Raw genomic sequence first — 13,837 nt, 5'->3', positions numbered from 1 at the left:
ATCGGTGGCTGTAGATTATATGTAGCATGTTTAAAAGCAACAAACAAGAAGCATTAGTTGTTCCATTGTGGTTCCGTTGATCATAGCTGACGTACGCTGCCCACTCGTAGACAGCGACAGGTAGACAACAGCAATACATATGTCATAATAACTCACAACTAACCAAGAGGCAGGAAAAGCCATGCTTATGTTGATAAATAAATGATAGGATCCCGCTGCTGCAACAGTCAAGTCGCTCATGTGAAAGATGAGAACATACGAGTTTTTTTTTTCATATGTCTGTATGTTAATATAATGCCATGAGCACAGATGAACGTGACCCATTGTAGAGCTGCACATCCGAAAGTGTAGCCTGCATGCAAATTTATACTGCTTTAAAACTGTATGAGCTTCCTTTTTACTTTTCCGCTCTACGCTAGTCATTACTGGCTCTTATGTCAAGCCGGCGACTGCATGGTCACGTGTATCACGTGCGTAATCGTACCGAAATATACCGCTGTTACACTTGAATTTTCTCGCAGCACCAGTATGGCAGAGCGTGAATAACGTTACCGAACTTACATTTAGGCACATATAACTCCAAAACCCGAAATCAGCTTAGGTAATCGTTGTCGCGTGGTTTATGTTCCATTTCGTCACTCGAAAGAGACATTCAAAGAGGTGACGCTGTTCTTGCTTTTTTTTTATTTACAATGCGGGCATTGACAGACTTCTTTTCACAAAAGGCATAAAGTAATAAGCCTTTCTCACAAGACCAGATCTGTACAGGTATCACCACTCTCAGTTCGCAATAAAATAAAACAAACTACACGCAAAGACGAGCAAACAGAATCACAAAAGTGAAGGAATGTGGCGAAACCGACTTTTTATCCTTGATATCAGTGCAACAATCTTTTCTATTTCTCTTTTAGTTCAGCCGGAAATACAACGACAATTTCTGTACAGGTGCATTGTGCACACTTTCACAGGCCTACGCGCGACAAGAGTAATCTCTCTCATAAAACGAAAAAGCGCGTGAGATGAGGTAAAGCATACAGTTCAATTGTAACAGAGAAATCCACTGGGCGATCGCATGCGACTGTATAGAGTTCGTGAGGCGCTCTCGTGAGCGAACGCACAGAAGCAGAAGCGCGACACAAGAACGTGGGCGCACCTGGTGCGTAGCGCCTGTGTAGGGGCGTATGTATGTCCACAGCTGGTAGTCCTTCTCGCTTTCTTCACAACGGAAGCAAAAAAGAAGAAAAAAGAGGGAGGGGGTCCAACTTCTTTCCCTCTTGCTCACGCTTTTCACGATTCGTTACGAGCAGCCTCTGAACATCCGGAGCCATCATGCTCTTCGCCCAATCGAATTCATTGCAATAACAATTTTTACGAGCAGGGCACTTCAAACTTAGCAACTTACCACGCATAACGACATCCCAGTGACCATCGCAGTGCTTACGCTAGCTGAAAAATTTCTACCCTCTTGTTTAAGCCATCTGCATTCACGACACTCCCTTGAAACGCGTGTGAAGAACACGTTCAACTCATGTTTCGTGCGCACATTGAACAGAAACTTGATATCGGTGGAGGTTTGATAATGCTGGCGCGGTATCTTCATAGGTTTGTCTCAGGAACCCACAAAGGAGGGCAAAACAAAAGAGCTTCTCTTCCGTCTTTCCGACCGCTCTTCGTGATTTTGTGGCTATGAAGCTTCGCAATAAAATGTACTCTGCGTTCATTATGAAATTGTCATTTGAGCACGAACTCTAATTGTAGTAGCTCGATCTGTGACAACGGCGACAGAACAGCAAAATGCATGTCGCGCCACATATTCCGCGCTGTATCAACTGGCCAATGCGCTCGTCACTTGGACGGGTACTAATGGCACAGTACGATGATGGAACCATTGAAACAATGCGTTTTCGGTGGGTATCTCGCCGCGTGCGAGAAGCGTGAGCTGCTGGGATAATAACAGCGGAAGCAGAGTTTAAAAAAACTATTTGGCCGCGGTGCAGTAGGCAGATCTTTGTGCATGCTCGAAGAATTCAAGCATTAAGCAGTTCCCAATAAGCACTGCTCATGGCACTAACTTGCTGTATGAAAATCGGATAGATTAAAGGTTTTGACAGCCCATGTATAAAGCGTTCCCTAGGACTTATCCCAACTCAGTTTGCGCAGATCCCAGAATGTGGTAGGCAACGGCTTACGGCTTGGAGGCTCTTGAATGCTGTGCTTTGGCTTGTTGACCTTCGGTGATCCACTCACCCCACCACCGCAGGATGGAGGAATTCACAGATAATCCAATTGTCCTTAGGGCACACCACTCACACATTGTATAGGCTGGGCGAATAAGCCTACTGTCCTGACTGTCGATCACAATAGAGGAAGAGAATCCGGGGCACCGGGTTCACTCAAACCCAGACTCTCCTTCACTCCACGTCGCAGGGCGTGGCCTTCGATGCAGGGCAACGGCTTCGCTCTGCGGCACAGGATGACCTAAATGTGTCTTCCATGACGTGCGCAAGCTGCCTGCAGCTCGGCGTCGCTCACACTTTCGATGACTGCTTAGTGGGGTCGCTGCATGACCTCCTTGATCCAGTCCACGTAGTGCGCCACTTTTGTGTACACGTCGGGGAAGCCCTTCTTTGCGCAGCCAGATCCGAAAGATGTGATTCCTGTCAAGTGCCAGCGGCCAAACAGCTTGCACTGCAGAGGACCTCCGGAATCACCCTGCAGTTTGATTTGCAATGGAAAATAGAGAAGGGAATAATTGCGCCATATACTGAGCCGAAACCCCACATCACTGCCAAAAATTTACGTTCTCTTGATCATTTGTGGTTCTCTCTCGAACCATAGTCATCGCCTTATCTTTAGGGCCCAGTCGCTCAACATCATGAGCCGTCGGCAGGGTTTTCTCTACAATTCTTCATTCCTCCTGGTAGCACTGTTTTAATTACTCATTTGTAGTAGTTACTTATGCAATCATCACGTGTGCTCTTTAGCGCAACAAGAAAGACACGGGATATGGCGCTGATGTTATTGCTGCAGCATGCACAACAAGACGAAATAGATCACACAGAGGAAGAGCGTCTCACATGACAAGTTCCTCGACCGCCGACCAGGGTTCCGGCACACAAGTGCCACTTTTTGATGGGGATCTTGAACTTGGGCTTGTAGGCGGCGTCGCACACACCGTTGTCGTATATCTTCACAAACACCTCCTGGAGAACGTTCGACGGCCGCGCATCTGCGACGTCAGGATGAAAGGTGAATTCAGGTCTCTAAACTACATTATTTTGCCAGTATGAAGGTTTCAAAACCCAGAGCAACACTTTCATGTTCCTTCTGCACACTTCATTACTTTCATGCAGGGTAATGAAACCTGGTAATAGAAATAGCGATGCTACATCGGGTGGGCTAAAAAAAAGCTTAATGGAAGTAAGAACTACGCATTCCGCCCAGTTAGAGTCACTTGCTTACACTTGTTTCTTAAGCCCAATATCAGCTTGAAATGAGCTGTGTAACTTGTCAATCCGACATTACGAAGCCTTAGTGCTTATATCGCTTTATTCGGGCCACTTATCTGAGCGCGTTTATGCATTTCCTTACAGTTTTTCTTTTTTCATTCGCAATAGAGGAAAAGCAATACCCATGATGTCACTGCTTCGCAATGAAACTCTGAAATATATTCCGTTTATTCTTCCTGGTTGTCACTTTGATTAGCACTAGTGACTAGTGTTCCCCATTTCTGTAGCTGAAGATGTCGGCATCTTAGAACGCCAGTGTGTTACGTCTTGTCAATACGCATCAAACACTTTTTCATGCACCCCCACCCCCCCACAGATACACCGGTGACTTGAGTTGCACGCAGTTATACGATAAGGTGTCAAGCAGTTACCACTTGGTCATCAATGACGTTTAGAGACAAATTCTATTTGAAAGGTCAATTGTTTAATTGAGCCCATCGCAATCCAAAGTTATATTATTTCTGAAAAGCTTTCTTATGAGGGAAATGCATGCTTCTTATTAACGTATAGACTAGTGTAAGAGCCGCACTCATGTAAGGGCCGCATCTCCAACTTGGCAGCCCAAAATTTTGAAAAAGAAATTGCCGAGGAATTAACTAATCGCGTTTGGTGCCCCGATGGCGCGAGCGTATCAGCGAATTTTCGCGCGCTGCATACTTCCGCGTGCCGCTGCTAGATGGCAAGAGCTCCGCGTTGATCTCTGATGCAATCGTACATCCGAGCACGCGGGGTGCGCACAAGTTACCGGTTGCGCCGGCACCATTTCGCCCAAAAGGTTCGGTCCTGTGTAATGGCCGCACCTCATGAAAAACGTGAAAAACATGCTGCCCTTACACGAGTCGAAACGGTATAAAATTGAAAATACGAAAGGCAAGTTTTCTGTGATAAAAACGTACTTCTCATATAATTGCACATTGCAAGCTAAAAAATTGAATTCTGAGTTATGCTGCGATAACAATGTAACATGTAATGTTTCAGGGTCGTATTTTACGAAGATAGTTGTCCCGTTTTCCAGGGTTTTTGAACTTTACCTGAAGTAGAAACAAGGCAACTACCAGAAGTTTGGACCATTAAGAAACACAGAACAATGTGGGAATACAGTAGGTACGATCGAGGTTCTCCAGGTTATGTGGAAGAGGGTAATGCTTCCAAGACTTACATTTGGGAATGAGGTTGTTTGCTTGAAATCAGGAGTAGAATCAGGACTATGTGGCAACTAGTGGTCGGTGGGACGCCTGGCACTGAGACCTCACGGAAAGACTACAGAAGAGGCGGCACCTGGTGATATGGGCTCGTGAAGTTTGGTAATGAGGGAGGCTCAGAGTATTATGGATTTCGAAAAATTACTTAGAAATATGAAAGAAGGTAAATGGGTTCCGAGGGTCGTTCAAGTATTTGTACTGGAAGAAGATTGACTCGCAGTGGAGGAAAAGAACTAGGAAGCTTACCAGTAAATATGCGACCGGTACACCAAGCGACATGGCAACAAAGAACGTCAAACGCGAAGTCAGAGAGGCTGAAACTTCTCCTGGGTAGTGGCAATGGAAAAGAAACCGATTATGAGGTTCTAACTCAGTCACAAAAGAAAGAATTAATGGTGACTGAAAGGTAAGCTCTTTAACTTTTTGATGCGAGATCAGGATGCCTTAGAACGCGTAGTTATATAGCGAGGTACACCAAGCATGTTCTTGTTGCGGTAAAGCTAGAAAAACGATGGAATACGTTTTATTAGAAAGTGATGATCTCTACCGAGCCGTTGTTCAGGCTCCATGGCCTCCTTAAAGCTATTTGGCTCAGGGATAGCAGGGGGAAATTAAACATATCCATAACAGAGAATTGTCAAAGGCGATTGGAGTTTGGGTGGTAGAAAAGTAGGAAGACCACAAAAACGGAGACGTACAAAAACAATGTTCGCAATAAAGGTTCAGAAAGTTTGATGCAGGGAATTTCTCAATTGCAAGAAAATAAGACAGGTAACACATTAGGCAAAATAAGGACGGTATGCAATTTGGAAGACTAAGGAACAAGAGCATGGCGGCACAACCCACTGTCCCATTTCAAAGGGGACGCTCATAGCATCCATCTACCTATCCATCCTTTCTCGTGCACCTGTTTATCTTTGAACATCCATTCATCTGTTCTCGTGGGTCTTCTTATCTTTGAACATAAGTATGGGCGCGGGCACGCGACGCGGTCAGAGCTCCAATGACGCATTTCCGCCACATGCGCATTCACTGTCGCGTCGAATATACCTAAGACGCCTGGTAGCCTCTGGGGTGCTGTTTACGGTGCGCAGCAGCACAGTCCTCGCATGCTTCCTATCGCTGACATTGCTTCGTTCTTCGAGCGAAACTAATTAACAACGAGACTGCGTACATTTCTGGCCTTGCATTTCTTGATGTTCAACAAAGCTGTTAGTGGTTCTTGCAATAAACGCTTCACTGCCGAGTTAAGAGGAAGCTTTCGCTCGGGCCCAACTCCGACGCGGCCTTTTCAAATACACGTATAACGCAGAAACGCTTTTTCTGCGAAGACCCCTCGACCAACATTTATAAAATTTGTTGCATTTGGGAAAGAAATGTAATTCCAGTGAATGCTCGAAGCGGAATTTTGATTTAGGACTGTTGGGAATAAGAGACGGAGAACATTTAACTTATGGAAAAATGACAGACGTCCGTTCGCTTCGAGCGCATCAAGAAGACTCATTTATTTTTTACTAGAAGGTACGAGAAAGGAGAGAAAGTACAGTGAAAGGTAAAGTCACCATACACTGTGCCAAACAGGCTTTCCTGCACCCCGCACGTGCAAGCAACCCGCTCCAAACCTGAAAGGCACCACCGCACAGCCTGTCGCTCTTCGTAGAACGCGCCCGCCAGTAATTTGCACGCAGTCTGAGGGGTGTCAAATGTCCCGCACTTCTGCCACAGCGACCTCAGCAGTGCCGTTATAGGTGGGAGAGTCGTCCTCGCAACATCGGCGATGGCCCCCAGCGCGGGGGTTCTCTGGCTCCAGAATGCAGGATATACAACAACCTCCCCCGGATGAGGGAACTATTATTGAGCTCATTGCTCCACAATCTCCAAGGGATACAGCAGCTGTATCGGTCGCTTCACCTCTGTTCCTCCACTTAATACCAATTTGCACGGCCGCACCCTGCCGTCTTTACCCTTAAATGTTTCTTTAATTTTGGCGGTCTTCCACATGTGGCGTTTCAAGCGGTCTTCCCTAAGGAGCCCCAAGGCAAGGCGTCTTTCTTCATATCACTCGATACCGTTGGTCGGCACATATGTGCCGATCTGAGCTCCAATATGTGCTCTTTCCGCCACCGTCTACAGAAACCATGGCAGTCCGGTACTTCCAGCGTCGTGAGAGATGCACGCCACCGCCAAGAATTTCATCCGGCAGCCGGTGTGGAGGAAGGGTCGTCAACTTTCTTCCAACAAAGAAAGTGCGCTGGTGACAGTGGCTCTGGCTCTTGAGCATCATCATATATGAAATTCAAAGGGCGTGAGTTGATCACAGCCTCCACCTCATAAAGAACGGTGGTCAGTTCTTCGAAGCTCAAGCTGCTCCGACCTAACACCTTTCGCAATACTACTTTCGCAGATCGCGCTATCTGCTCCCAGAATCAGCCCCACCAAGCTGCCCGTTTAACAATAAACTTCCATCTTATCTAGTTTCCGGCGAAGTATGAATGCAATTCCTCGACTTGCAACATCATGAACATGGCCTTTGGATCCCTGGCTGCACGCTTGAATGTGAGCGCGCTGTCCGAATACAGTGTCGAGCAGATTCCACGGCGTGCCACAAAGCGTTTAAAGGTCAAGAAGAAGGCTGCAGCCAACAGGTCGCTGACGAGCTCAAGGTGGGCGGCACCTGTCACAGCACAGGTGAAAATAGCGATGTAGCATTTTTTTGCTCTCGCGTGACTGTTGACAAATCAAGGGCCCTGCAAAATCGATGCCGACGATGTCGAACGGGTTTCTTTTGTCACTCTGTCAGCTGAAAGTGGTGCTACTGGTTCCGTAGCGGGAGGGCAACTTTGTTTGTGACAGACGAGGCACTGCTTGATAGCTTTCTTTACGGTCTCACGTCCTCAGATAATCCAAAACGATTTTCGCACCTGTGCAAGAGCATCGCGTACGCCCGTGTGCAGCATTCTCAAGTGTTCCTTCTGTATGAGCAGCGACGTGAGGGGTTGATTGCCAGGGAGAACCATGGGACGCTTAGTCTCTTTGTTGTTACCACTGAATTACAAGCGTCCACCAACTCGCATGAGGCCCTCTTTGTCGAAGTACGGGTTGAAAGGCAAAACAGGAGAGCTCTTGTGCAGCGGTCTTCGATTCTTCAGGTTTGAACTCTCGTTGCTGAACGCATCTTGTTGAGCTTTAGCCAACCGGTATCTTTCGGCGCCGATTACTTCTTCAGCTCGTAATGGGCCTATCATCTTTTCTTCTTTGTTGTGGCAGTTGTCGACAAAGCGGCGGCCCCACGTTGTTATTCGCACGACTCTGCTAAATGAACTATAATTCTCAAAATTGAGAATTGCCATGGATGACGATGATACTATGGGCACCACCGTCACCTTTCGCTCTTCCATTTGGTACTCCCCAACCTTCGAGCTCGGCTCACTTATCGTTGGCCAATGCGTGTCATCCTCCTGAAGCCAACAGGGTCCTCTCTGCCACAATTGGCTTTCCAGGAGGGCTGATGGCAGAATGCCGCGGGTGATTAGGTCAGGTTGTCTGTACCTGGGCCGTGTTTCCAATCCTTGGTATCTGTCAGCGCTTGTAACTCTGAGACTCGATTTGCTGCGAAAAGCTTTCATCTGGCAGCGTTTCCCTTAATCCAGTACACAGCTACTGTAGAGTCACTCCAGAGGATGGTAGCAACGTTCTTCAGGTTCAAGGCCTCGGTAACGTAGTGGCATAGTCGCGCGCCAACAAGGGCTCCCATCGGCTCCAATCGGGGTAGCGAAAGGCGTTTCACAGGGGCCACTCTTGATTTGGCCATGACCAAGCTTACATTTATTAGTCCGAATGGACACTTAGTCACGATATAGGCGACAGCACCATAGACCTTCGGGCTTGCGTCACAGAAAATATGCACCACTTTCTCCGTATCATCGTTTCTAAAGTCTGCCGCTATCAGTCTTGGAATATACACTCCTTCAATGCATGGAAGCTCTTTACACCAGCAGTCCCACTCAGGCTGCAGTGTTTCAGGCAAGGGATCGTCCCAACCAATTCCCAACTCTCACAACTTCTGGAACATTACCTTAACGCATAATGCTGTGGGAGCAATAAATCCAAAATGGAAGAAAATTCTTACCGAGACCTGCAGCACAAATCTCTTGTTGTCGCCTGTTGCGGAGAGGAAGTCGATGAGTTAAGTTAAGTTGTATTCAAAGTGGTCAGTCTGTAACTGCAAGTAAGTATGTAGCTGTAAGTATGTAACTGCAGCTGCAGTCTGCGCATGGTACCTTGTAGATGACACCGGGGTAATTCTTGCTTTCGAGCCGATCCTTTACGTTAAGAAGCTGATTTCTCAGCTTGTTAGATGGCATGTGTGCTATTCTAAGATCGTATCTTGAGAATACGCGGCTAATAGCTTCGCTGACGCCAGGCAGATATGGGACGCCAGCGCGTTTCGTGAACGACTTGCCTTGAGACGGCTTTGGATGGAGTACACGAGCTTCCATTTTGTTAATAAACTTCTTGGGGTACCCGTTCCTGGATAATTCGTGACGAATTGTTTTCAGTTCGTTATGCATTTTGTGGTCACTTGAGCAGATGCCCGTAGCCCGCGTCACTAGAGACGAGACAACGGATTGCTTGTGGCAAGCCGGTTGACATAAATTGAAGTTTAAGTGCCGGCTGGTATGAGTCGCCTTCCTATGCACGATAAATGAGAGTCTCATTCGACTTAGCCACACGAGAACGTCAAGGAAGAGGAGGCTATTGTCACACGCATATTCTGTAGTAAATTGTATGGCTGCGTCTGCTGAGTTGAGAAGACGTAGGAGGCGTGAAGCGTCCTGTCTTCGCAGTCGTCTACGTAGCGGATGAAAACCTTTGGCGCGGGAGCGAAATCAGCGAGGGCCTTCTGTTCAATGACCTCCATGACTAAGTTGGTGGTAGTAACAGAAATGGAAGCACCCATGGCTGTTCCGTGGAAATTGATCAGCAGATCAATGAGCTCTGGGTTTAGGTTTGGGCCACTTTCCAAAACATTGTTCAGTGAGAGGCGATTTTTGAAACTTGATGATGCATCGAATACTACCCTCAGTTTTTTCGTCTGGCTTTCCTGACGAACTCCTTGATGTGGCATATAGTACACCGGACCTTCCGACGTGCCGTAATCCTTGCTGGCTGGCTCTGCATAGCCCTTTTCTATGTAGTCTCTTATGCCGGCGTCGTATTCCATAATCACCGAATCTCCTTTCAAGAGGCGCGTTGTCTGTGCTTTAAGACGCCTTGCTGCGCACTCGTAGTTGTCGCCAAGCTCGTAAACCATAGAATCCCAAGGGAACGACACCTTATAGCGGCCATTCTCAAAGTTGACGGTTTCCTTATAGTGCTGAAGAACCGCGTCCTGGTGACGAACTGGCTCATGTTCCTTGATACCGATGTGCTCGAACTCCAACAAAGACTTTGGCTGTGCTGATATTTCCTTGTCAATTTGTTCACTCACTCCTATTCGCATCACGCCAGCAGCCGAGGAGCAGACTGCTGTTGACTTCCTTGTGCCGACCTGGCCCTGGACTGTCCATCCGAATACCGTCTCTACTGCCATCAATTTGGAGCTGAGACGCTTAGTGGATCCCGTGACAATTTCCCAGTAATGATCAGCGCCTATCAAAAGGTCAATAGTTTCACTTTCACCGCCCTGCGAGGCGTCTGCGACTTGGAAGTGAAATCATGAAAGTTGAAGTAGAACAGAATTTGATGGAGTAGCCATGATATCTGCACATATACAAGGAACTGCCAGCGCTTCCACTCGCACCCTTTTTCCGTCGTACTGGCTTCTGAACCACAGCTCCACACGACGCCTTTTTGTGCGTTTTATGGCTGATTGGTCACCAAAAGCAAATATTTTAAGCTCCTCTTCTTTAAGCACCTTTAACTGCAGCTTTTCGGATAGGTTTCGATGGATGAAGATTCGCTAACTGCCACCATGGAGGAGAAGCTCACGCTGTCTGTGGGAGAAACTGCTGCTCTGCAGTGCACATCAAGTTATCTCCCGTGGCTAATGAGGACTTCAACACCATGGCTTGCTCAATCACAGGATTCGAAGACGCATCCCCTTCATCAGTGTTGAGGTGTCTTCTAAAGTCAGGGTCGCACATTGTCGTTAAGTGTCTGCCGTCGCAATGCGCACACTTGAGCCACTTAGCTTTACGGCATTCTCTTGCCGCGCGGCCCCTTGTTGTGCACCGGAAACACTGATTGTCACTCAACACCTCTCTCTTATCCGCCACAGACATCTTTGCATTAGTTGCCGCTCTCATGGCCGTTCGAATTACAAAATATACATCCTGTGCTGTCCTTGATCGTGGTGTGCAGTGCCGCTGCAGTAGGCATGTTCGCCGCTTTAAAGTTGCTCTTGCGCCTTTCCTTTGCCAATTCGGCACTGATGTCTCTCGGTGCTTCGGCCCGCTGTATGATCTCCCGCGTCGCAGCCTCTTTTCTCAAAAAACGCAGGAGCACCTCCAGCTCACCTGCCTTGTTCGTAGCCTCGTCTTTTCGTTGGTGCTCCGGACAAAGATCGGTAGGCACCGCTTTCTTTATTACGGTCAGTAACAAAGTTCCATAAGTGCCGATACTCATGCCTAAAGAAGTGAGGCTGCGTACACCTGTCTCTACTTCGTCGACAAGGCTGCGCAGTTGACCGAGATTCCGTGAGTCACGCACTGGCTTGATGTTAAGTAGCCGTGACATGTGGTCTCCTATAACTTCCTTTCTGCCGAACCTCTCCTCTAATAGCGTGAGAGCAACTTCATAGTTGCCTTCCGACAGGTCGAGTCCTGCGTCCGCAGCCACCGTCTTTCCTGTCAAGTAGCTGTTGAGGTACTTGAATTTGTCTACATTTGAGAGGTTCTGGTTAGCGTTGATAGTCGACTTAAACTGACTCCAGAACCCTTGCCACTCTCGAAGCTCTCCGATGCACTTGTTGATTTCGAGCCTTGGCAGCTTTACGGTGGTGCGTATTTGCGAATTGTTTGCGCTAGATTCTCTTTGATCTGAGGAGTTTAGTCTGCGATCTGATGAAGCATTTGTGCAGCTTAAGTCGCGTAGCATGCATTGTACCTTTGTTTTCGCCACGCTGATCTTTGCTCTGTACATTTCGGAGCATGCAACTTCCTCTTCGAAAGCTTCATCTTCAACGCCTTTTTCTATCTCCCGATCTAGCTCTTTCAGTGAGTCCTCTTTAAGAGAAGAAAGATATATCTTTTCGTCCAGCTCACCGATTGAAGCGCTGCCGTCCATGGTGGATACTTCGTTGAGCAGCTTGGTTGTAGATGTTCACACCACGGCCCTTCTTCGCTTGATTCTGCCGATATCCATCTTTTGACGCCCCTATCCCCGGGTTTCGGCACCACAAAAGTTGTGGAATAAGAGACGGAGAATTTTTAACTTATGGAAAAATTACAGACGTCCGTTCGCTTCCAGCGCATTTAGAAGACTCATTTATCTTTGAATATAAGGTACGGGAAAGGGGATAGAGTAGACAGAAAGGGAAAGTCACAATACACTGCGCCAAGCACGCTTTCTTGCACTCCGCACGTACAAGCAATGCGCTCCAAACCTGAAAGGCACCACCGCACCGCCATTCGCTGTTCGAAGAACGCGTCCGCCAATAATTTGCACTCAGTCTGAGGGGTGTCAAGTGCCCGGCGCTTAGGGGGCCTCGATGCGCGCATCGAGGCACCCTACCGGCGCTTTTGCCACAGCGACCTCAGCAGTGCCGTTTTAGGTGGGGCAGTCCTCCTCGCCGCATCGTCGGCGGCCCCCAGCGCGGGGTGCATTGGCTCCAGAATGGAGGATATACAACAAGGACCCTAATTGTTGTTAAGATAATTTTTTTAAATTCCGAAGTTAAAAAAAATTGAAGCACAAAGTGTACAAATTATATAGCTCCGCATCAAGAACAGATGTCGCGGTTCTGTAAACGACATCCATTAGATCATTCAGAGCGGTCCAATTCGATGTGTCACTTTATATCTTACATTAATTAAGGCTGTATTTCCATGTTATTAAATTTTTTTAGATTCATGTGTAGCATATCAATTCTGTCTGCTTTATATGTACTAATAAATTCAATTCATATAATTAATATTTCATTTTGCATTGCTGAGTTGCAGAGTTGTAAACTTGACACTTTCGTTTTCTGAAAATTTACGATTTTGTCCATTCTTTCAATAAAAAATTGACGACTTAAATGAAAAATTCGAAACTAACTGTCACTAGATATTAAGTTCTTCTTTTAAGTGCAACAAACCTCGTCAGATTTGGTGCAGTGGTTGCCAAGAAAAGGGAATTCTCCTTTTACATGTATTTAGATAGGAGCACCCGAGCTAAAGCTTCCCTCTAAGTCCCCTGAAGGAGGGATCAACCAATTTTTGAAAGCAGTGATAAGCCGACGTCCACTAGTGGCGCTGTTCACCCGGTCTGCTGTGACGAGTGGCGATCACGTCACGGCGACTTGTGCCCTTTTTCTGCAAGATTCGCCAGCCTTGGCTAATGTGCGTTCCACTGCAGTAGCACTTAATCTGATTTCAGTACATTTTCCAAAACGTATTCTGATCTCACAAGATGCCCTTTGCCTCGACTTTTTTTTGCTACATTTTCTGACGCCGCGAGCTTACATTTGGGCGTCATCAATCATTCCAGCTTAAGAGACGAGCCATTATTGCTTCAGTAATTTAAGAATACCTTAAAAAGGAATTTAACTTACAGAATTCGCAGTCTATTTCCATAAGACAAACAAGAAAGTATCTTTCCAGAAAGCATATTGACAGAAATGTAGGAGAATATGTTATCCAAGTAATGGGGAAAACTGACTTTGGAGGTTGGCAGTTAACAGAAACAAACAACACCGAGCGCTCCACTCACCGAGCACTCCACTCACTGTTAGCTGTACAACGCTTGTATTTCATAACAAGAATTCCCTACAAAATCATCAATGTTTGACATTGCACAGATGGAAACGATAGTTGAGCTAGCCTAAATTTTGGCTCTCTGGTAGTGTTTGCCGGCAGTGGTTTATACACACACCCCTAGGAGTAGCCAGAATTGTCCCCGTTGCTCCCGGGTTTGTTCTTTCTT

At 46.9% G+C, this 13,837-nt stretch overlaps 1 protein-coding gene across 1 annotated transcript in view; it reads right to left on the bottom strand.

The window, feature by feature from the left end:
• Window positions 1–682: 682 nt before the first annotated feature.
• The window catches only part of LOC135905297 (tryptase-2-like), a 33,406-nt gene continuing 20,251 nt past the window's right edge, over window positions 683–13,837 (bottom strand). Inside the window, exons 5-6 of the mRNA XM_065436318.2 lie at window positions 3,078–3,229; window positions 683–2,712 (exon numbers count right to left, since the gene is read on the bottom strand). Coding sequence (XP_065292390.2) covers window positions 2,548–2,712; window positions 3,078–3,229 — 317 coding nt within the window. The 3' untranslated portion in view covers window positions 683–2,547. The remainder of the gene's footprint in view (window positions 2,713–3,077; window positions 3,230–13,837) is intronic.

The sequence above is a fragment of the Dermacentor albipictus genome, chromosome 4, assembly GCF_038994185.2.
Source record: "Dermacentor albipictus isolate Rhodes 1998 colony chromosome 4, USDA_Dalb.pri_finalv2, whole genome shotgun sequence".
NCBI lineage: Eukaryota > Metazoa > Arthropoda > Arachnida > Ixodida > Ixodidae > Dermacentor > Dermacentor albipictus.
The sequence above is the reverse complement of the archived record's forward strand: the minus strand, read 5'-3'. Positions and strand labels throughout refer to the sequence as shown.